A 25,454-nucleotide genomic window follows, 5' to 3' on the forward strand; every position below is an offset into this window, starting at 1 on the left:
GAGAAGCATAGCTGTAGCACAAAGTCCACAAATCTAAGCAATTAGCCTACATTCAGCCATAAAGTCCCAAGGACAGGGAGGAAAATAATTTGAGCAAGACTACTTTAATTTATGCAAAGATACATACATACATTTGGAGCCAAATAATGAAATCTAAAACCTCAGAGCTCTCACAGCTGTATTCCTTAACAACAACTAAAACCATTACAAGCTTATGACACTTTTCTCTGAGAATGTCAAATTATGTAAAAAATTTAGAATCACTATATTCAATTAAGATGTGTAATACTTTTAAAAAGGTAAGAAGCTGAAAAATGCCCTGCTTAAGGATAGGTTTCTTCTCACCTAATTTTAACCCCCTAAAGAGCTGTCTGTGCCAGTCCCCTACACTATTTCTGTAGTTTATGAAATGAGTACTCACATCCAGAAGCAATTCACCCATTCTAAGGTGATTACTTTCTTTCTCTCCTAAGAGTAGAAAAGGCTTAGATGCAGACATGTGTTGAACTGGGGTTCAATAATGATGAACTAGGGTTCAATGCAGGACACATCAATGAAGACAAGTCCAGCATAAAAGGCTCGTGCAAAATTGCAGAAAACACTGCGGCAGAAGTTTGGCATGAAATACGGGAACTGGCTAGTTCTTTCTGAATATCAGTGATATGCTTCATTTGCAGCTCGATCTAATCAGCTTTGTGCCTGTGGCCAGTAATCCAATTACAGGCCTGCTATTCACACCCACTTCAATTTTGTAACTTACTCCCTCAACTCTATTGTATTCTATCATCACCTCTGTCTCTTATTTTTTCCTCGTATTTCCTCTGTTAACTATTGTTATTAATGAATCAAACATGTTAACAAGTCTGCTTATCTTTTACAAAAACGGTAGTAACTTAAAAAGGAAAAAGTAAAACAAAAACATACCTGAGACAGCTTCATCTGCATGTGGGCAAACACATGAAGAAAACCAACTACGGCATCCCATAGCCTGCTGTGTGCCAGACTTTGCTGATTCCCAGTACATGGCCCCTATTGTTCAGGCAACAAAAAAAAAAAAAAAAGAAAGAAAAGCAGAGTTTATTTGCAATAAAGTCAACAAAAACAGGAAGGAAGATATACAGGCAGTGCATAGCTTGGGGCTATCCTTTAGAAACTGCTATGAAAAATTAAACATATATAGAATTATCTCTTTAATAGCACCACTGACTGTGTAAGCAATCCCTATTCCTAATAAACATTCTTCCTCTGTTTTAGCCAAGTCCCAATTTACAAATTCAGAACCACAAAAAGTATATCTGCTTGCAACTTTAAACTGCAAATGCTAAAAGGGTACAAATCTTGAAGCTGATTCCTCCCTATGTAGTTTTGTAAATCAGGAATAACTTTATAGAAGATTAGTGCAGAATTGGCATAAGGGATTAGAGAATCAGACTCCTGATTTTTTTTTTCTGCCAGCATATTCTAGTTGTTGTAGAACACAGTGCTAAAGAATATTCTTCCAAAAATTCCAACTTCTGAAAAGCAGGAATACAAAATCTTTTGAAGCCTCAAAGGATAACAAATAAAATCTTTACCAGCTAACAATGCTACTTGTACGTATACATTAAATACATGTATGCACATGTATATAAACTGCCTCAACTCATATTTATTCAGTCCTATTCTATCACATTTCATCCTCATGAACTATACTGTTTTCTTATACGGATTTTCATTTGAATGAAAACAATATAATAGACACCTAGTAGTCTAATGAGATCCTTTTTAAGCTGCTTATTATATGAAGAAACAAACTGTAATACTGTTGACTGATTTATGTGAGGAATTAATTAAGAACTAAATTACACTGAATTGCTAACATATCATGGGAGAACTGTTATATTGTGGTTTTGACAGAATCTCATTTATTGCAGAGTTCAGCTCAAGTACATCTCTACAATTCTTAAATGTAATGTGTGACTTCAGTATTTCAAACACAGCATTGATGCCTTAAAACAGCCTTATTCCTGACAGAAAATATAATCTAATGTTCTGCTGGCTAAATTAGCAACTATGTTTTGCATTGACCTTAGTTTCTCAATGGATTAAAAGTGAAGATTTTAAAGCGGATAACACTGCTGCAGTCTAGGTCAAATTAAAACAAAACAAAACAAAAGAACTCTACTACCTTGCATCCAAGCAAAGGACGATTATTTACTAATAACTGTAAATTTGACTAAATTGCTAAGATTCCAAAAAAGTAGTGACAGCTATATATATATATTTCAAAACTTCAACTCCTACTTAAATAAATGCACTAAAATAATGTTGAAGCATAAATGCATCTATATTATATTTCTATCTATGTTATATCTAGATACATTATGTCTCCATGCCAAAAGTATGATTAATTTTCTTTCAAATCCATAAAATTCCAGTGAAACTAATTTACCTGGATATACTCCGTAAGAGTATTAAAAACTTGTTTTGCAACCTGGATGGCTTTCGAGAAATTTCGTTGTCCTTGCTCATCAATAACATCCTTCCCAGAATAATACCAATAGAAATCACTAATGGATTCCTACAGAACAGTTGTGAGAAGCGCAAAGAAATTATGTAATCAAACTGCCTCTAATCGGTTATTCATCAAGATAAGAAGAATAACATTAGATACCATTCTAGTTCTGAAAAGTACTTAGTTTATAAAAGTTTTAAATGACCCCCCAACGATTCTCAAGTATTACTTCAAGAATTGTAGTTTCGTCTCAAGGGAATCAATAGGAAAACAAATAAACTGAAATAAATAATTAAAAAACCCCACAGCAAACCTCAAAATAAAATAATTTTTAAAAATTAGATCTGTTAGTATCTACTCTTAGAATTACAACTGCCTGAATTCTGAAAAGGAGCATTCAGTCGTACTACCATACTGCATGCTGTTCATTAAACAATCTCTCTTTATACTGCATGCTTGACATCTAGTCAATGGTGGGAGCAAATGTTGCTTTGTGTGCATGATTCCTCTTTCCACCTTCCCCAAAGGAGAGCTTATTAAAGTTTCAACAGAGTAAGCAATGGAATTAAATTAATTGTATTGTCCCTACAACTTCTACAAAATGCATAAGGCTAAAAAGCAACGTCGGTAACAGCAGCAACTTAAAACCCACTAATTTTCAAAGCCTGGAATTCTCAGACCCAATAAATAAATGGGTAAAGGGAGAACTTAACTAGATGAATTTAAAACCCACAATAAAATATATTATCATGCACAGTGATTTTCAGAAAGATGGGAATAACAGGTAAAAATTAATAACATTTATCACAAAATATGTTTTCATGTCTTTCACGTGCTCCAATCTGGAAAAAAATTACATTTTTTTCCATTATTTTCTACTGGGTTGTGAGAATGTAATGTTTTGATGTTTAAAGATTAGGGAGATAATTCAAACTAGGGGGTTGAAGGGTTTTTAATCTAGCCTTCTGCTTTTGTTTTTTCTTTTTGCTTTTTTTTTTCCTCCTTAGAAAATGATGTGCTGTTCTTACGCTACACTCCATGCCATCCCATGACTATCCATACAGCAGCCCAGTGTTCAGACTAAATCAGAACATGGATGAAAAGGCAGCTGGCTGAAGCTTAACTTGAACAATACAAAACACTTTCAGTCACAGAGTGGTCTCAATCAACAACTGGTTAATGACATTCACTGATAGCATGTATCTAGCCTGCTCTTGTTGGTTAACAGACTCCCATTGCATTCTTGCATATGATGGCTGGAATCAGTCTTTCACACTTTTGTCACCTCCGATTCTCACAGTAGAAAATAACAACTGTAACCAGCAGAGAATTACAGCCTTTCTCATGAACATGCGCTACAGTGACCAGAATAAATGTCACGACAAATAAATGTGCTCCTTTAATAAAACTGAACATTTTGTGATAAGGATGAAGTTTGATTTTGCTGTAAACAGAACTTTTTTGGCAGCAAACCATGTGTTGCTGAAGGAAATTCCAGAGAAATTAAGAAATTTAGAGTCTCCACATAAAAACTTCTGCCTTATGATCAAAATAAATGAACTATTTTTTTTTAAATGGTAAATATTTTATAGATGCAAGCCATTATTGTAATCTAGTTAATTCGTATATAAATTTACCTACCTGAACTCTTAATAAGTAATCCACAGTGGAAATGATAATATTAACAGTTGTGTTGTTACCAGTCTGAGTTCTCAGGTAATTCTGAAAATCTAAAAATTCAAATAAGAGTTTAATTTAGTGTTAAGACTTAGAAAACTATTCCTGCAAATTAACTCTGATTTAACACGATCTAGCAAAGTATAGCTTAAAGGAATGAATTTTTTTTTTAACTTTTTTTTTTAAACTCTTTTTTTTTTTTTTTTTTTTTTTGCAACAAACCATTTCAAGAGTTTCAGGGTTTTATTGCAGAGATCACATAACAGTGAACTTCTGAAGCCAGAAGCTTGATTATCTGTTTCAGCTGTAGAACTTTAACTTTGGCTTATTTTCATCTCATTTATGACTAATTTTACATCTCTAGAACTCCATCAATATCAACATAATTACACCTAGTATACATTTTGTTAAACAAAAGCAAAATTAAATCACATAATTATAAAATTCCTGATTACAAAGTCATAAATATGTCCAACAGCTAAAAAAAAATTATCGCTTTTTCTCTTCTTCTTCTTTTTCTTCCCTAATAATGACATAGAGAACACAGGGAAATGTACTTAATAATAAAAATACACTTAATATAATGTATTTGTTTAATTTGGTTTTGTATTTTTAAAATAGATGCCACTTCTTCAAGAAAGATATTGTGTATATTGTTGTAATTTCATATACAATTCTAACTGACATTAGTGCCAAATAGTGCACATCAGAAAGCATACAAATGCCAAAGAACAATAAATATAACCTCCTTTTACGTTTTTCCTCTGAATCTTCACTGACTAGAAGTTATAAACCATGTACATTTTCCTACATAAATTTACCTTTTCTAGTAGGTCAAGATCCAAAACTCATAATTTTGCAAATCATTATATTTCCTACAAAGTTAAAGCTGATTAAAAAAACTGGCAATTTAATTCCACATAAATATTTTCCTTTCATGTACAGCCTAGCAGCTACTCCACCTTTCATAACATTTTTATGAAGGCTGCCAAACTTTTATCTTTAGTTACCATCACCTTGGCTTAGCTGACTGGCAGCCTGCCCACAAACCTGAATTATGCCCTTCACAAAGCAATTGAAGGAAGCGGAAGAGGTCACAGGTGAATTCATCATCCTGCATCACCTTTTCTCCTGTAGAAAGGCCAGATGGAAGCAGATTATCAGAGGCTGTCAAGTAACACTCCACAGCCCCTGAAGAAAATCTCCATATTTAATTTTAAGAAAGAGGGAAGGGGAGAGAAAATTTATAACCACCAATCTATCTGAAGCACATACGATTTGTGCTTGGCAGATAGTTATTTGGTTAAAAAAAATAAATTATGAAACTTAACTTTTGATTTATAAATATGGCAGCATGAGCTTGGCAACATTTTACAAATAATCCATGATTTACATTCTTGTTTGACTTTCCTGGGCATGAATGCTGCATTACATACAAAGGTTAGGATTGGATTTATTTGGTTCCCATTCATCACAAAACAAGGTACTTAAAAATACAGAAAAAGATTTAATCAAGCAGTAATGAAAATCATTCCTCAAACAAACTATTAGGTTTTAAAATACTCTAAAATAACCCATAAAATTTACAGCTGTGTGGATTCTCAGGAATCATTTAGGCTGAAATATTTGAGCATTTAGTACCTGTCTGTTGCTGACACAAAATGGATGTTGGGCATTTGTCTCCCTTGACAAAATAAAGCAATAAACTTATGATGAACTAGAACAAATGTCAATGTGCTTTACTGAATTAGGCCCTTCAGTTCATTTTTTGCTAAACAGCTAATATCCAAAATTTATAAAGATTCAAATTATTTTCTTGATTCTTCACAGGAAACCTATACTAAAAAGCCCTCAATTAACATACCATTGTTTCAATTACATCAATACATACAATTAACTTTGTACACTGACATGTGAAGAGGAGAAACAACCATTCACCCAGGAAAACAAGCATGACTGAGGAAAATGTAGAACTAATAAAATGACACAGGAGGACAAAAACATAGGTGTTCAAAACAATAAAGGCCACCTATTGAAAGTAAGGAAATTCCCATTTAGGACTTAGGAAAAGTATTTGGAATGTGTACGGCAACAAAACTGGAAGCCATAAAAATGTCTACTTTTTAAGAATATACATCATTTGAGTATGTGGCTAATTGCCACATACAATTGGAGATAAAAATGTAAGCAAACAGCAAAAGAATTTGGAAGATTTTTTTTTAATGGGGAGATATTTTAGGCTTTTATCTAAACTTCAAAATCCCATGTCTACAAAGACAATATTTTTAGTGTATGAACAGAAGCTAACCAGTAGAGTGAGGAAATGAATTAAAATTTAATAGGAAAAAAAGCTTTCTTCAAAAAGGTTATAGACAATAATTACATCAACAATTACTGACATACTGTTATATTGGTGGATAACTCTAATTATAATGTTTACATTTATAAATTATTATATTATTATAATTACATTATTACAGCTGAATTGTAAAAAGTATTTAGTACAATTTGGAAGATATACAAACACTAACATGATCAGAAGTTTCACTTTACATAAAGTCATGAACAATTACAAGTTCAAGCTAATGGACTTATTAATCCACAAGGAAAATTGCTGATATATTACGGCTGGAAAAATCAAGCCTAAAAAGGGCCCAGTCGTGTATTTCTTGCATATCAAGATATCACTGAATCGAAGCCATTTGTATGAACAACACTGCAGAATAAGTTATAGTTTAGTATTTTTCCATCTCTATTTTTCTTGCCCTCTTATCAAGAAAGATTTTTCAGAACAAGAAGGAAAACAACTCTCAAGTTAAAATTATTATATAGATTAATTTATGAAGTAATCTTCTGGCTTTTAGTACACACACTGGAATTTAGGAATTTTTATAAAATAAATTCTAATTTTAATATTGGAAGGGTTTGCAAAGGTCTTTTAATTAGCTCCACTATAAAGAAATCATGAAATGAATACATGTTATTGCAAAATTCTGCAAAATCAGAAAGTGTTTAGGTACATCATTTCACATAAGCTGAAAGGTCTGTTTCTTTTGGAAATATTTTTACATATTTCAAAATGAAGCAAAACCCACCTATATCAAACAGCTTGGCCACACTAAGATTTAAAATAATCCTGGTTTTCAATTTCTACAGCTGATCAAAATCTGACTAAAACCAATGTTGCTACTGACAGGAATTTAAATTTTCAGATGTAACTGCAAGAGGTGTCTCACTGGCAACTACAGAACTGAAGTGCAGATCCATTTCTTTCTATAAAATCTAAGAGAACAACCTTTGCGGCTGTGCATACAAGTTCATGCCAGTACACACAAAGATTTGTAAAGATAATGTACTTACAAACATACACACTGCATATAGTATGACTTAGGTTGTCACAAAACCATGTTCTTTAATTTCTGTTGATATGATGTATATTCTGGCATATATTTGCTTAGATGTTAAAATGCTGCCATTGCTCATGCTGTATATAATGATATGGATACACACACGAAGGCTTTAAGCCTATAGTTTTTGCAAAACTCGTAGCTTGTGTTTGTGATATATAGGAACAGAGGTAATATGTGTAGGAAATTAAAATAAGATTGAATGAAAAATTAAATAAATGGGTTTTTTTCCTTGAAAGTGCATATGTCCAACTTTAATAATTCTCTCTTTTTTTTTTTAATCCTCAATGGAAAAGACCTGACTTCTATTACTACTCAGAAACATTGGTCTGATGCTACATTTTACAGAAATATACAAATACTTCCAGCTTTCAAAAAGGAACAGGGCTCCTTTTTGATGGCTGTTAAGCAAAAGCAAAGCTCTCCCATGATAAACCAAGTGAATTTATTCTTATCACAAGACCTGGGCAATACTGGGTTGCATTGTGAGTGCTGCATGCCTTTGACTTCTCAATGATCTGATTCAAATAAGAAAAGCACTTGTTTTCTCAGTGAGCAACACATAACAATTTCTCTGAACTGAAGCTACTTAAGTTCCCTTTTAAATGCAAACACTGATTCAAACACAGTGATATAAAGGTGGAAAACACCCATCCAATGCAGGCTACAGAGGATCATACAGAGTTTAAACATCCACTTTAAGTGTGACTAGGTTGGTGAAGGACAAAAGCATATCTACTGATTTCACATTATTAATGGCTGAAAATAGCCCTGATGTGTATCTTCATTATAGTTATTTATTAAATGGCACGTGTACCACTCAGTCAGTTTAGCAGAAAGCCCTTTAAGACCTACTATCAGATGAAATTTCATTCTAAAATTATATTTTTCTAAGATAAGCCTTCTGAGAACTTATGGAGAAAAAAAATAATGCCATGATACAATATTAAAAGATTAAAAATAAAAATAGAGCTTTTCTGACAAAAAGGAAAAAAAAAGGTAAAATAATCTAGGTGTAAACTTAACATCTTAATTTTTTACTTCATATGATAAGTAAAACAAGTCTCTCCAAAGGAGAAAAACATTGCACTTTCAGGATTTTTGAGAGTCACAGTGAAATAGCACAGAGTACGAGTGTTAAATGAAAAATGAAAAACCATTGCAAGATAATAAGCATTTCTACATGTCTTTGGTTTTGAACCCCCCTTTTTTGAAAAGGAAACGGAACAATCAAAACAAAATACATACAGAAGAAACAACATTGAGTACATCACAAAAACAAGTAAGAAACACATTTGCTAAAGAACCATCAATGTTGTTACCAGTGGGGGTTCCAGGGTTTGGAAAAGGAAGGTAGTACCAGTCAGAGGAATATCAGGACAAATAGCTTACGATGCAGACAGCACAAAGAAACGTTGGAATAGAGCAATAAATCTCACATCCATGTTGACGTACATGGCTTTCTACGTATTGCCAAGGTTGACATGGGACCAGAAACAAGCACTGTTGAGGAAAAGTTGTGACTATTCCCATAAGTGTCAACAGCAGTTTTTCTGTGACTTTGGCAATAGTTTCAGGTTTATAGGTTGTAAACTCAGTGACAATTGATCATTAATATTCTTCTGCATCAGATTCAGATGACATGAGAAACAGGCTACAGTGCACATTTTACATCCCATCATTCCCTTGGGAATCAATAAAATTGTCTTTAATTGAGAAGCAATTAATTACTGAAAGAGTAAGTATCTATCTCCCTCAAAAAATGGAATGGGAGGAAACATTTCCACATCTTTGGAACTTCCTTTGTAGTATTTACAGATGGTTATTCGTAGGATTGCAAACAGACATATGATCTCAGGTATCCCACAAAATCTAGGATACTTCAAAACTGTTCACTGCAGGAGTTTCCCCACAGACACACTGGCTGGGCTTTCATAACGCTATCAGGTATTAATACCAGTACCTGTACAGCTCTTACGTAAACTACTTTTCAATGAATTGAAAAAGGTGTGCTTCATAATATAAAAAAAAATATTATTTAAAGGTAGCATAATATTACATATAATGTAACCCTGAAAAGGAAAACTACACTCTTTTTTGTCTTGGCTTTGCTTTGTTCTGTTTTCTTGAATTTTCAGTAGCTGGATATTAATACATAAAAAAAGATGCTGTTGGCAAATATTATCCCTTTGTGCCAAGAAATCTTTGACATAGTGTGATTGCTGTATCTTGACATTGCTGCTGCTCAGTAATAAAGAAAAGAAAAACACATCATCCTAAGTATTGAATTTTTTGTTAATCTGCCAAATAAAAAAATTCCACTGAGAAAACAAACAAAAATCCAGATCATCCCCTCCTCAACATTTGGCTAATGAAAAGACATCTGCTGTGTTTGAGCTTATTGTTTATGCTGAATGGTATACACATTTTGTATTTTAAATTCTCATTTCTCAGGGGGACAGAACATCTCATGGCGACTGCTTCTACAAAGCTCTTCCTTTACTTGGAGTAAGGAACCTTTGACGTATAGGAACCTTAACAAATCAAGTAGCTTTCAGAGCAAGGAAGAACGACCTGTAAACATTATTGATTCCTCTAAATTAGCAATGCACCACCTCTTTCCTGTATCAACACCTGACTGCATTAGATAAACCTAGCCAGTGGCAAGTCCCCTCCTTACTAACCACCCTCAAATCCTCACTGGATCCACCACTGATTTCCTGTGCTTGCACAAATTAATGCAGCAATAAAGCCACATTCAATACACAACATAAATACTACAGAAGGACTATAGCACAAGGCTTTGTGTATGTATAGGTATACTTTTTTTTTTTTTTAACATTCATCCATTGCAAATACTGGGCTCACTAAAATGAAAAGAAATAAAAAATAACAGAAAAAGAGTTTTAAAAAGCTTGCTGCTCTTACATCTAGTGTGCCAGTTACTGTGCAAATCCTGAGAAAGGGAGGAAGAACAAAGTGGGGAGAGTTGACACAAAACCCAAGAATTTTGGAATACACAGTTTAATAATAATACAAAAGAACCCACTAGTTTAACAGTCTTACAGGAACAAAAAAATCTAATGGTGTTCAGGAGCTGTACAGTGCTGACACAAAGCTAAGAGCAGGAAAAATAAAGAATAGGCAGTTGTTTTTAATAATTACCACGCTCATGAGTGATGACTGAGGAAGGGAGGACAGGACAATTAGTTCAAAGAAAAAGAAACAAGGAAAAAAGAAAAAAAAAGTTGAGAAATTGTTTTTAGCAAATACAAAATATAGTTAGCATTGGTTTTGGCAAAATTAGTTCTGCACTAAAAGAGAAAGATCAAATAAATAGAAAATAAAAAAAAAATCCCTCAAATGAGGAAGAACAAAAATACTCTAATACAGGTAGAGTCAATTATGCAGCGTTTAAAGATTTATTTATATTTGCATGCAATATCAGTCATTTCTAGAAATAGAGGCAGAGGTTAAAAGAAATATGAGCTGGTATCTTGACAGTCTATTTCAAAATCCAACTTTATAAATAATAAATTTAATTATTTAGTAGTAGAAATGTTGTCCAAAAGAGCATAACATTGTGCAGAATAATCTTCAATAAAACATGAAAGTAATGGCCGAAACCTTATATGCCAGATAGCTGCATCAGTGCTCGATTCACAATCTTGTGACCAAATTTTATCCACATGCATTCACTTAATTTTGTTAACTCATATAAGTCTAGCAGGATTTGATCTATAATTTAAACTGTGGGAGCACTTTCGGAGAAGCAGCGTTTATGATTGGTCTTGAAGTCATTCAGCCAAATTTAATAGTTCATGATTTTGATTTGAGATTAGCAGTTGAATATTCAAGAAATATGCCGCATAAAAGAGCTACAGGCACAATAGCCAATGAGATATGCAGTGTTGCAGGTATGAATTATGAAACCCCAAATGCAATAATGATTATACAGTCAAGCTTTTTTACCTTGTTTTTAAGATAAAAACATGTTAAAAGATTACATCACTGTAGGCTTTAAACATAAAAATGCACTGTAAAAAATACTGAAGACAAGGGGAGAAAATGTGCTTTGGTAGCTCTATTAAGTCACATAAGAATGAACCTGATGTTGCCAGACAATCACAGTAAGGGAGTAGTAGAACGTACTGTCAGACAGAAGAAAGAAATTGACAGTGAACTGACAACACAGAGGGTAGAAAGCCAAATTGGTTCAAAGTCAAAAGTAAAGTGAAAATTGTGTAATATTTCCCCAAAGACAAACAGAAAATAATTACTTCAAAGAAAAAGCTTTCCCAGCAGACTTTTTTCCAAACAGCAGATACAGTTCCCTTGACCTCTAATATTTAATTTACAGCTTAACTAAATTGTCTGTTTTTCATTCCAGTCAAGACAGTTCAAGAAATCAGGTGGGAACTCCTAATTTCATTTTATGCTGCAACTGGTTATAGACTTCTGAAATGTTTTACATGCATAAACATGGGTGTTTGTAACTAGAATCTGTTTTCAATTTTACATTTAATGTCTTCACTTCTTCAGAATGATGGGTAAGAATCCTCCAAAACCATTCTGAAACTCAGCACACATGCTAGTGATTTACTGTTGACAAGCAGGGGCTTAGGTAGGCCAATTAAATATAAACCGCTCTTAGGAAACATATTTTAGCTTCAGCCTCTAGATATATATTTACAGGGTTCTTTCAAAGTCAGCTTGCTTCTGCAAAATGTAAAAGAGAAAAGTTCATGGATCATTTCTGTTAAATCAATAGTACCTGATCCCTCTTCAGTCACCATGCCAAGGCCTTCTGCTTTGTTCTGTCGTTCAAATGCATTCAGGTCAAGCACACTGCAATGAGAAAAATGACATTTGTCCTGTGATTAATTAAATATATGTAATATTTCATTCTGTGAAAGACAGAAAAGGATTTGTGATTTCATTTAAGTATATAATCATACTAGTGTCAAGAAGATACATTTCAGTGGCTTAATGTATGTGTCTGCTACAAGATTATGAAACTCAGCTCTACAGACTTAATCTGCTTTTACCCTGCAAATGACAATAGAATTTGGCTCTTTATCATTTACCAAAAAAAGGGAACATATGTGTTTATGATATATATTCTCATTTTAGGAATTACAAAGAAGCCATATTATTAACTACTTCTATATTATAGCCCAGTTCATCCCAAGCAGCAAGGTCCGTTAAGAAACTACGTCATCATTAGTTCCACTCGGTGTTCCTCTCCCTCCCTGTTCTGGAAAACTGAAGCTGCCAAAGGGGAATATGTATTCAACTAACCAGACCGAAGGAACATATACTCTTACATATTTCCATTTCTGAATCTGCAAAGTCCTGACTTTCATGGCTTAGCATGTCAGCTAGCCATGGATAACTTTTGCTCATAAGCAAGAATGTTTATGCAAGTCAGATGAATGTAGATGAACTACAGCAGTAGTTCTGCTGGCAAGAAACCTCACTGATCTCAAAATGAAACTTGGACAAAGACAGTGTTAAGATAAAAGTATATAACATGGGACCCTTGACATAACAGAAGACTGAACCGCTTGATCCAGGAAGCCTCTTAGTCCTATGGTTTATGTTCATTAATACATTATTTATTGATATAGTTTATTCTTAGGAATTATATATAAAACATTTAAATATATATATTTATATATATAAAATCAATATAAACTGTCAAGAAACATGAATGGACAAAAATGTCACAATATTCCATTCCTTTTTCTGCCTTCTAAAAAGTCCTATTAATATTTCTAACAAAGTTGGGTTTTCCCAAAATCTTTATGATTACTTAACACTGATCCTTAACCTGGTCTCTGCAGGATTACAGGATACCTCCAGAGTTAAGAATTTGCCCCTGAGGAATGCTCCTAACTCTTGAGTTGTTTTCTGGCATATCTTAAGTAGACACAAATGCTGCAAACATTTGTGAAAAGAGCTCTTTTATCAAGATCCATATCACATGAAGATTTTCTTATCATGAGCACCACCTTGCCCTTTACCGTAAATCTAGCACATTGCAGTCCCCAGGTGCTATTTGCGAAAAGTATGTAAAGGATCTTTCCAAAACTATAAATCCTGTGGAATAAAGCCTAAAAGCAAAATAATAAACTTTTAAAGTAGATGTTTTCTTACCTGCAGGACTGCATAAGACCAGCAAGGCTCTGAAAGAATCCCACATCCTTTTTATCCTTGAGGTAGTCAAGCATTTTCTGCAGTGAACACAAATAATTTACACAGAGAATTAACATTTATACTATGTGTTAATCTAGTTAACTTAATAGTACGTGGATTCTAGATTACTAATGAGGTTGGTGTTTTGAAATATCTCTAAAATTTACAGATTAGATAAAAGAGTCTTGCAGAGAAAAAATCCAGGTATCAAAAATAAAAAGAACATTTAATGCTCATGTCCTTTACAGAAAAGAAGATCATCCATTTTGGATATTCCTTCCTAAATCAAGGAACATAAAGATAGCAACTAAAGTCAACACAGCCAGCAGAATTTAGTGTTTAATATAAATACAATCTTGCCACTACTAGGCCACAAATTTAAATTGACACTACCGTTTCAGCACCAAACTGGGCTTGTCATAACCTCAGTTTGGTTTAGATTATTTTAGCTGCAACAGCATGTTAGTAGTCATGTGAGTATTTTTTAAATTTGTTTTAGCTTTATTGTAATGTGTAATACCTATCTGATAATCGATTGCAATAACAAAAAATTATTCAGTGGAGTGAACTCTGATTCTAGAATGCAATGTGTTGCTGAGTGAAGATATAGGATGATACCAGAGGTCCCAGTTGTGAACAAAAATCATAAAGCTCAAAGATCAGTCTCAGTAGGAATGCTACAAGAATTCAAGTTGTGAATGAGGTAAAACTCTTTTTGCAAATAACAAAAATAATAGGAAAAATGGATAATAAGTAACATCCAAAATGAAAGAGCACATAAGCAGACAGTGTCAACAAAACTTATCATCACAACCCCAAGTAGACCCAAGATCACAGAAAAAGAACACCCCCATCAACACCACCGTACTAATCAAAGCAAAGAACTCCAGAGGATGATGATGATGACTTTTCAAAACCACTTGTGTACGTCTCCCCCCACCCATACCATTCTTCCCAAGGAAGACTGAAGGGTTGATCTTAGGGCCTAAAGGAAAATCAGAAGGGGAGCATAACACCAGAGAAAATGGGTAGAAATGAGGCAACTGAAAAAACAGCAATTCTAACTGTATTGCTGATACTTTTATAAGTATGTAATTTAGACTAATAGTGTTAGTATTATTGTAACCACACTAATAACTGTTTCTTGCATTCTGATCAGTTAAAACTTTATCAAATAATAAAAAAAAAAAAGATTGTAGCACTACAAATTCAGATTAAGCAACTATGTACAAATGTAATGATTTTCCTAAGTAATTTAACATCATGACATCACAAAGAACTGGCAATAGTTCAAGAAGATACTTTTCTGCACAATTTGTGGTCTTTCTGGTCAATTCCTGGTAACGATAGCCCCTGAAAAGAACATTATTTTTGGCTGCATTCAGCTACTTCAGTGGTTGCTTAACTTGGGACCTTAACTGTTGCCAGTTGTCTGTATTCTTTAAATTGTCCTACAGCAATGTACTAATGGCAGGTATGAAGCCTTCTGGACTCAGGAATCTTCAACTAGTACAGAACACTGAATGTACTCTGTACTCTCCAGGGCATAAGCTAAAGACTTCTGAATTTGTGTAGTATTTTTTTTGCTGAAGACTGGGGTCAGCAATTTTGCTCTACTGGCTACAGGGCAATGGCAATCTCCCAAGAAATCCTTCCCTCCCACAGAATTCCTCTATAACTTAATGATTTAACATAAAATTTCCCCCTTCCAGCTAAAGTGCAAAACAAATTTCTTTTAGCCTTGTATTCTGTAGATTAATTGCATTTATACGAATAAGAAATATACACCTAGCAAATAAGGTACTTTTGTACACTATTTTCTTCTGGGAAAAAGAGTAAGCGGATAATCAGCATTTGACAAATAGTCACATTACATAATGCACTACTGCAATAATAATGACAATGGTATAAAGATCTACATTGACTAGAATGGGTGAAAAAAAAATTACTACTTTACCTGTTGAACGGTAGAATTTCCTCCATTTAAGATGGCAATCCCTAGCTTTAGGGTAGCTGCAACCATTGGCCCCATCTCACCTTAAAATTATTTTAAAATATACTTTTAAATCATATATAAAAATAAGAATGTTCTATTAACTTATCGTACAATGACTTGAATGGTAGTTTACGAGGAGAGGCCTTTTTGTTTCTCTTGTAAAACAGACCTACTTTTCTTTCATGATCTCTAGTGTGTCTTAACATCTTCCTGAGTGCCTGCAGACGTAGTGTAATGCGTACACAGCACACAAAAGAAGTAAGACATAAGACAGGAAGAACTGAGATCAATGAATATAAATCATGTTTCATTCGCTAGAGCATCCAACAGTCAATTTAAGGCTGGGTGCATAATTTTAAGCTAGCTTTCAAGTTTAACAATGTGTCTCCTCTGCATGGCAGTCTAGATATTTTTTTCCCGTTTCTTCAGAAAATGACAGTGATCCAAAGCATTTAGTTACAGTAAATGAAATTTGTAAATAGGAATTTTTAAAACATCACTACTGTAGAAACAAATCACAGAACAGACAATGAAAGCATCAAACCTTAGAGTAAGATGGTGTCTAACGGACAAAATCATCATTTACGCTTCTGAAATGTTTTCTCAAAGCACAGCAATAAAGTAGATATTTTGGGAGTGGGGTGGGGGGGGAAAGGACCAAAGTCTACACCTACTTCAGAACTGTACACAACCCAGAATTTGGGGGGCTTTTTGTCATTGCATACTGCTATAGCTCAAACTTTTTCACAATTCCTCTCAATTATCACTAGAAAAAATAATAATAATAGTAACAACAACAACAATAACCTCATGAGAATTCTTCATTATACTTTTCTGGATTAGCTGTCAATAATTTTTGAAACTTTGGGTACATTTTGAAAGCAAACTTTAGTGCCAAACACCTGCAGGTGTTGCCCAGTAAGAATTACAATCATTTTAAAGATCATTAGAAATAAGATTTAATATGTAATCTACACAACAAAACATTACCTTTACTAGCACTGATTGTCTGCAGAACCATCTCAGCAGCACCCCGGTCATGCAGTCTGGCTTGTTGATATAGAAGTTTTTGCTTTTCCATTTCTTTTTCCTGAATAAAAATTCCAGTCATTTAAGATGAGGACTTCAGTTACTATCAGTTCTCCAAAGGTTTTTGGTTTTCTCTTAGTATATGGGCTCTATGGCAACATCATGGACCATTTTAATACATACAATGCTACTGAACAGATATTTAACATGTTCAAGTAATATTCTCCTCTTGGTATTTTTCTTTAATATGCTTTTAGCAGTTTAGCTGAAAAGAGTCATCTCAATTGTAAATCATTAGGTTAGTTCTAAGCCCATGTTCATTATATATATAATGCATATATCAAACTTGCACTTTTGTGCTGTGTTTTTGTGCAACAGTTCATATTCTTAAAAATCTTCTATAGTGTGACCATAACTTCATACTGCTCAGTATGCGGCTCTTGACTTGCAAGTTGTTGCTGAATACCAGAGTAACAGAAGCATCTCAGAATTTTTTCAAAACATATCATTATATTACAATATAGATTGCCCACTCTACCAACAGAATATTTGATAGAATACACTGTGCTTTTATATTTTGCATTCTTTAGCGGCAACAAACAATACTGCATGGCGTTGCTTGAGCAATGGTGAAGTTTGTTTTTTATAATTTAAACTGCTACCGAAAACATAAAGAAGAACATTAAAAGCAAACATAAAGGCACAGTTAATTCCAGATGAGTTTGAACTTTCACCAAGTTAATCGAAGCTTCCTGGAGAATTGAGGATGACTAAGCAGTATAAGTTGCAAAATGGAAGTTGCATAGAGCCCTATGACAGTGAGTCCATCAGATGGCGTGGTAAAAAGCTTACTGAAAAGGAACATGACACAATCAGTTAGTATCATGTCCAAAAACACAACGCCCAAAACATGTATGACCTAAAAGCAGGAACAGCTGCAGCAGAAGTAGCCAGAATGACAGCTTTGCTGCCATAAACTTTCCATCCAAGTTACGGAAAAAAAGACATTGGAAGATGGAAGAGGTTTAAAAAATGAAGGCTTGCTAAATAGAGGGTATGAATAATAAATTAAAAAAAGAAGAGATAAAAAGGAGAAATATGTTCAAATGAATGAAAAAGAAACCTTTAACTCAAAAGCAAACCAACACAGACATTTATGCTGTTACCAGAGAGTTCTCGCCGAGGCTGGCAAATTTGTTTCTTAAATCTTTGATAATATCGTGCTGCGGAAACAAAATTCATCAGGGTGGGTTTTTTTTTTTCACACTATTAGCTCTCCTGTGGTTAAATTGTATCTTTCTTTTTTCTTTAAATTATGTGACAAATCTAGATGGAGGCACAAAAAGGAAAAAAAAAAATGGCAGCTTTGCTTCATATGTAGCCATGCTAAGGTTTGAAAGTTTTGCCTTCATGTTTAAACCTCTTCCTGGGAGTTCAACAAAAACAAAACAGAAACATACACACATACACACACACACACCACACGCACAAGCTACCAGAAAATCATGACATCACAGGTTTAATGTAGCTACAATAAAATATTTTCATTTGCTTCAGATGCCACTGAAAATGGATCAGTGTTTCTTTTTTTTAAAAAACTGTTTCATATTTCTAGTTACTTTTAGGTTTAGACCAATAATCTTTCATTTTTCTTCCATTGCAAGATTTATTATTCACTTTTGTTCACAAGCCTAACATCAGCTATACTACTTTCATTATACAATATTTTTTTCATAAGTTGATAAGAATGCTCATAGTGAGGATGCATCTGCGTAATTTACAGACGAAAAGAACGGGTATGCACACTTCTTGCAATGGCACTATAGAAGACCAGTAGAAATAGGCATTGCCAAACAGCTTAAAGTGAGGAGAGCGGCATTTTCCATGGAAAGCAAGCCGTCCAGGTAACCAGTAACAAAGCAGACCAAAAATAAAACTCCAGTAACAAAAAACCACCACAAACATTTCTTCTAAAAGCATCCATTCCTTTGACGATAACCCCCAAAGATCATGGTTCCTTCTTCAGCCTGACAATGCTTTTTTACTGTTGCTTTCTCCATGCAATGTTAATACATGTATATATATGTGACGGCAGCACTGATATGAAGTGGGCCACCCATTGCATACAAAGTATACTAAATTAATAGAGCTGCTGCCTGGTCAAGGCATCCCCAATTATCTAAGATGTGCCATCCCCAATTATCTAAGATGCGCTTACTGCTATCGCTGTTAACTGTGCTACCAGCAGAGTTTTTTGCACTTTACTGTGCTTGCCAGTTGATGTCGAGAAAACTACCAAAATAATTAGCCAGTGGTTTGAATTTTCTGTAATTCACAAAACCGTCACAACAGTAGCAAAAATACTTCATACTAAATGAAACATTTAAAGTAATCCACTAGAATTTAAAAAAAAAAAAAACCTCAAAGAAAACCAAGTGTATTTTATCTTGGGTGTTTTCCATTTATATGGGAAAAAGCTGACCACTTAGAAATGTACGTGCAAGTATTCCCACATTATAGACTTTCTGCAGCAACCTACCAAACCAAGAAAACTTTTTCATTATACTCTTTGAAAGCAGAGACTCAAAGATTTTCTACTTCTATTTTTTTGGTTTTTAAATCGTTACAAGCAACCATATGCCAAAAAACACGGGCAAACCCACAAGTTGTAGCTTGAATTCGTAGGCAACAAACTTGCAAAAACTAAATCGGAGTTTTAACTGACAAGTGCACCACTGAAATGGTTTATTTTTTCATAATCCATATGAAGAATGATTCTTGGACTCTCCCTTGGAGCTAAGCCATAAGGAGAGATTTGTTTGCTGCTACCACTAAGCTCGCAGCCATAGAGTGCAAATGTATAATCCTACTTCTACAGAGCGTTTGATTTTTTTTTCATGAAATTATGAAATAGCTAAACGGGGACAGTGACACTCTACAGGGAGTCAATTGAGTGTCTGTTCAATATGATAGAAAGTTAACTTAGAGACAAAGGTCAAGGAGCAAAGATAATCATAATAATTCAAAGCAAATACTAGCAGGCAAATGCAGACAGGCATATAGTAACGCACAGACAACTTTATTACGGGTTTATATTGTGAGCTCCCTACTGCCCACACAGTGATCCCAATACAGATTATTTGTACAAAAATGAGACTACACTGCATGAGATATGTGCATGAAAATTGCCGAAAAAATACACTCATCGTTTTTATCGCATTCTAAACTTGCCCAAAGGTCTCTGTTGCTCTGACAATGAAAAGATTCAGGACTTCAAACATCACACATTTTTATAGTTTAGAGGTCTCATATCTTTACAATTGTTTCCTGTCATGTATGAAGGAAGCAAGAATTACTTATTCTTGGGGTTTTTTCCCCTCTTAAAACACTTTGCAATCAGCCAGACAGAAAACTTTCTGTGGAGCATATAGCATTTAGTGTACAGCAACCAGGTAGGCAGAGTGATAGACATGTAATATTTGAATAGCTAAATTAATAGAAGAAACAAAGAAGAAATTATACTATTAGATTGCTTATATACTTCCTTTGGGGTTTTGCAATATGTACTTTGTGTTTGTGGCAATTACAATACCTTTTAAACACCTTTTTGTGAGTCTGTATGAGCGCATTCATCTTCCAGGGTAATGCCTTTATCGTATGAAGGTAGAACAGATCTGTGAAAACTTTTGAAGGAGTAAGAGTGAAGTTGATCCTGGAATACATCTTCTCTTTCCACAGCTGTATTGGAACCTCTTTCTTTTGTGAATTGAATGTTAATAGAAGCACTAGCAAACAAAACACCAAAATCACCTTGCTCTTTTCAATGGAGAAGGTTACAATTGTTCCCCCTATTGCCTGCCATGGGCAAGGAACTCTGAAGCTACTGACTGGAGTCTGACCATCAGCTAAATCTGTGCATTCCCAATCTCAAGCAAGTCACCTCTACTTAGTCTAGCTGCCATTAGCCACAGCACAAATAACTGTATCTAAATACCTCAGAACCAAAAACCAGCTACACCACACACCATATCTCCTCTCAGAACATCAACCTTGCAGCATTATCAGCAAGCAGTCTGAGTCAACAGTGGGAACTGAGGCTTCTGCTTGCATGAATTAGGCAAGCAGGCTGGTGCTTAAGCCATGGGCCACCTTTTAGAAACAAATGGTGAGACTTTCATGATGAGACACAAAAGACTGTGTAAGAAATTGAGTCAATTAAAAAAATCAACAGTATGACATTTCAGAGCTATTGCCTCTATGTTTTTAGAGAAACCATCGAACAACTAGGAATCACTTCAGATATGGAGTAGCTATGGAGCTTCTATCAAATACTATCACAGTGAAGGCTAAGGACTCAGTTTATTCCAAAGGATCTGAATCACAGGTAAACTGTGCTCTCCCTGTGACAAACATTGGAAACAGAATTTTACTACTATATCAGAAATGCATGTCTGCTAAGATACAAAAGAAAAGTCCAACTGCTTTCCCTTAAGAGCCAAATAAACGATTTTAATCATTCAAATTAAATTATAACCAGAAAGAAGATAACTGATGCACAAAAGGCAAGAAAAGCAAAAGAATTAGAACAAGCCAAATGACACACTGTTTTCCCCAAAATGGCAACATAATTTTATATGATATATTTTGCATAAATAATTCTTGGAGTCTTTAAAAAGAGTTTGTGCACAAGAAGGGTTTGGTAGAGATGTCATGCTGGAACTGAAATGTTAAAAACATTTTCAAGACCCTTTAGTTGAACTTATCCAAGATGTTGGGCCTAAAAAAAAATCACAAAATTAGACCCAGACAAATACACACATATTTTTCTGTTTTACCTTGCTGCGTTGTGATCCTGTCACCTTAACGAAGGGCAAGGACAAGAAGCGAAACAGTAATAAGAAAAAGAAGTCCAAAATTTTTTTTCTGCAGGTGACTGACCAAATACATACACAAAATTGTCTTTTGAACAGATTAATACATAATTTAAACATAACTTTCATAGCTACAGAAAAAATAATAATGAGAAACAAATTAATAGGATCTTCTCTCAAAAGATAAAGTTGAATGCTGAACAAGGAACCCATTATAATTTAGGTAAGGACCACTAATAAATCCCTTACTGATAAATTCGTTCATTCACCTCAATGACTTCCTATTTATAAATTCTCACATTTATAAGCACAAGACTTTGATATCTAACAAGCATGCATGGGCTAACTGAAAAAAGCTTACAGAAATAAATATTCTTTGTTTAGTCAATGATACCTCATACATTGCATTTCCAAGAAAAAAAAAAACAAACAAACAAACCCAAAAAAAAACCCACTTAAATTTGTATTCATACTTAGATATTTACCAAGAAACAAAAATTTATATATTAGGTATTTTAATTGTAACTCAACTCAACTAGAACTTCTGAGTGAGTGAAAAGAATTTGGTATTGGTATTCTTTCTAATTTCTATACACAGGCAAATAGAGAATATGTACTTAAATAGTTCAGTGCTATCTCATGCAGCAGCATGTAGAAAACATACAGAACATCTGGTGTGTACAAAACAATGGGAGTAAAATTAAATATGCCCCAAACCACTCCTCAAAATTCAAAACAGGTATTTTTATACCAAATCAATCAGTATATTTAGAAATATTTTAAAGAAATAATAAAAGCATGCATTTAATGTTTCTGTGTTTTAGTAAAGATATTAAATATAAGTATTAGTTGATTTGAAAAATACAGGACAACTTTTAATGTCAGAATTATGCTACAATATTTTAAAATATTAAAAATATTAACAAGCTAATTCTCTCAGTGCCCCTCAGAACACGCAAATTTCTTGTAAACTCCATTTTATTAATGGAAAAAGAGACAGATCCCAGAGCAAACACATGTCAAGGATTCATCTCTTACTGTTGTAATCATCAACTCATGTGTTTCCTTACACAGTGATGATCACTAAAAACTCAACAATAAACAACAATAAATACAGATTTCCTATTCTCAACATAAGAAAAAGCTTAGCAGTATTAATAAATAAAATTCACTTTTTACTAAGAAGCACTAATATATATTTGAACATAAAAATACTGTATAAATTAAAGGTACTGAATGTAAACGACTACTCAAAAAAGCAGTATTATTTCAGTATTTTAACCATCCAAACTAAAAGTAGGACATGATACTTTACAAGACACAGCCTGTTATCAGACTTCCAGAATAAGTTACTACCCGTAATATTTCTCTTCAACAACTAAAAAGTTAAAAGTCAGTCACATAAACATGTAAGATACATTAAACTATTCTCTATATAATCTTATGTGATACTACCTATGTTTTTATTACTATGAATCTAGTGACTCATATCTGCCAATCCAGCTTCTGACATGCAGTTCACTGTCATAATAAGCTGCAGTAAGCCATGAACCAAGAAACGTAAGTGTCAGTTGGAAGCTATGAAATAATGTCTAACATGACAAGAAAAACAAAACAGAAGTATAATCTTACTTCAAAACTCTTGACTTCTTCTTCACCATCATCATCTTCTTCATCATGGCAGCTCTGATACCATGTAGAAAGAAAACATTTGCTGATAAGTCAGGGAGGGATGGGGAGGTCTAAGCCTTCCTTCACTTTACACATAATTTCTCTTGATCTTCTTTATTAATTTTATTAAAACAGAAAAGATGCAAAAGACAGCAAAGAAGTTACCTTTGCCATAATGTCAGCATAAGCCATATACAGGAAATCTTCTTCCAATTTGCTGGTTAACAGAGAGAAGAAAGGGAAAATGAGGAAGATTAGAGCCATTATAGTAGAATTGGAGCACCAAAATATTTTTAAGTATCTTAATGTTTTTAAAGGATTTCTATGCTCATAACTAATTACAAAAGTCTTTTTGGAAAATGAGGATTTGATTAACTAATACAAACTGAAAAGTAAAGCCAGCTACAAACACAGTGCTCTGAAATTCATGAACACCTTCCAATAAAAAGAGGATAGTTAATTTTTCAATTATACATAGAATATACTCATATTTCACATTCAGACTATAACTGTGAATAGGGAACACAGACAGAAGAGAGAGGTGTAGTAAGTCCTGAACACAGCAGCCACAACTGTGAAAAAGTGTATAAGGGCATCTATTTGTCTCTAGAAAACTCCTTACATCTCATTATCAGTCATGTTGAAATCTCTTTACATACCACAGGCAGGAGAGGTTTCAGTGTAAATCAAACTCACCATATGTACGTACGCACATGTTTTGGCCTAGCTGATGCCATCTCACTTGAACAGAGACATGCATAACTTCAAACACAGAAGTAATCTGAAAATCTGCATACACTCTGCAGTCTCTCACACCATTCCTACCATTTTTCAGTCAAGGCTGTTCGACTGAATAGCAGAATAAGTTGATGTAAAGGATCAACTCTTTTAAGGCTTTCATCTTCTTCTGATGGTTCCTCTCCAGGTTTCTTCAGGGAAAAAAAGATTTTAAAAGTATATTCAATTATCTATAGTGAAAAATGTTTTACTCTGGGCAATTTATTAAACATTAAATACTCACATATGTAATTTTGATTTGGACAATCAGGAGGAAACAAGTTCTAAGCAAAGTATGAAAAGCCTGAATCCTGACTGTGTTTATGACTATGAAGACTTACAAAGATGATACCATTTGCAAAGCTTTGGATTTCCTCTCCTCATAAAAATTAACCTTCTTCCCTAGATTCTGCAAGTAACTTCAATCTTTTACTGCTGTTATCCAGAATGAGTGGTAACCAGATGCCATCATTTGCTGTTATATTATCTGCTCCTCTCTATGTTAACAAGCTTCATCAGCTAAAAGTTAGAATCCTCTGTTCCAAGTCTTATGCCAAGTATAATGTTTGCTGAGGAACTCTGAGAGGCTTCAAGGGAGAAGAAACCTAAAGTTGAAGCTCACCAACAGTTTTAGACAGAAATACTACCTATAGGTTACAACTACGGACAGAAATACAACTAAAGACAGAAAGACTATGAACAATAGTAACGCTGGCAGGATGTAAAATTTTAGAAGATGACAAACCAATAATGTATAAAAAATATTCTATATCATTCAATAATATATATATATATGCACACACACAAATAGTTTTTTTCATTTGGTTATTTTGCTTTCAGGTTCAGACAGCTCTAGTTAGTTCACTCTAAAAGAAAAATGTAGTCCTAAATACTATAATGGCAACCACCAAAGCAGTGTTTTGAAAAGAATCTATACAAAATCTGTCCTCTGACTTCTTGTCTTTTGCCAAAAGACATTTCAGAAACTAAGTTTTGCATACCAAATTATTAACAAAATTGCTTCGTCCAGACATTTTTCTACAAAGCATCTGGTAGCTCAAAGAAAATTGGTTGCATAAGTCATGCCCACTCTTCCTCCTTGTTTTCACCTAGCAGTATACATTAAAATACAGATAAAAAGGATTCCATGCATTGATAAGACTACACAAGTAAGAAATTATATATTGTAATTTCAGATGTTATCTGTTAGCAATAAGGAAGGGTTGGCCACATAATAGATACGAGGAAAATGGACTATTAAGAAAAAAGTTGTGGGAGCTAGTGTCAAATACATTCCTGTGGAAATACTTATAGATCTCTATGTGTAGTACTAT

At 33.8% G+C, this 25,454-nt stretch overlaps 1 protein-coding gene across 1 annotated transcript in view; it reads right to left on the reverse strand.

The window, feature by feature from the left end:
* The window catches only part of RYR2 (ryanodine receptor 2), a 332,243-nt gene that overhangs the window by 31,912 nt on the left and 274,877 nt on the right, over positions 1–25,454 (reverse strand). The window contains exons 78-90 of the mRNA XM_068395937.1: positions 24,169–24,272; positions 23,509–23,560; positions 23,305–23,358; positions 21,637–21,660; positions 16,763–16,862; positions 15,734–15,813; positions 13,738–13,814; positions 12,353–12,426; positions 10,744–10,761; positions 5,222–5,302; positions 4,136–4,224; positions 2,432–2,560; positions 925–1,029 (exon numbers count right to left, since the gene is read on the reverse strand). Coding sequence (XP_068252038.1) covers positions 925–1,029; positions 2,432–2,560; positions 4,136–4,224; positions 5,222–5,302; positions 10,744–10,761; positions 12,353–12,426; positions 13,738–13,814; positions 15,734–15,813; positions 16,763–16,862; positions 21,637–21,660; positions 23,305–23,358; positions 23,509–23,560; positions 24,169–24,272 — 987 coding nt within the window. The remainder of the gene's footprint in view (positions 1–924; positions 1,030–2,431; positions 2,561–4,135; positions 4,225–5,221; positions 5,303–10,743; positions 10,762–12,352; positions 12,427–13,737; positions 13,815–15,733; positions 15,814–16,762; positions 16,863–21,636; positions 21,661–23,304; positions 23,359–23,508; positions 23,561–24,168; positions 24,273–25,454) is intronic.

The sequence above is a fragment of the Nyctibius grandis genome, chromosome 1 (genome assembly GCF_013368605.1).
Source record: "Nyctibius grandis isolate bNycGra1 chromosome 1, bNycGra1.pri, whole genome shotgun sequence".
In the NCBI taxonomy this organism is placed as follows: domain Eukaryota; kingdom Metazoa; phylum Chordata; class Aves; order Nyctibiiformes; family Nyctibiidae; genus Nyctibius; species Nyctibius grandis.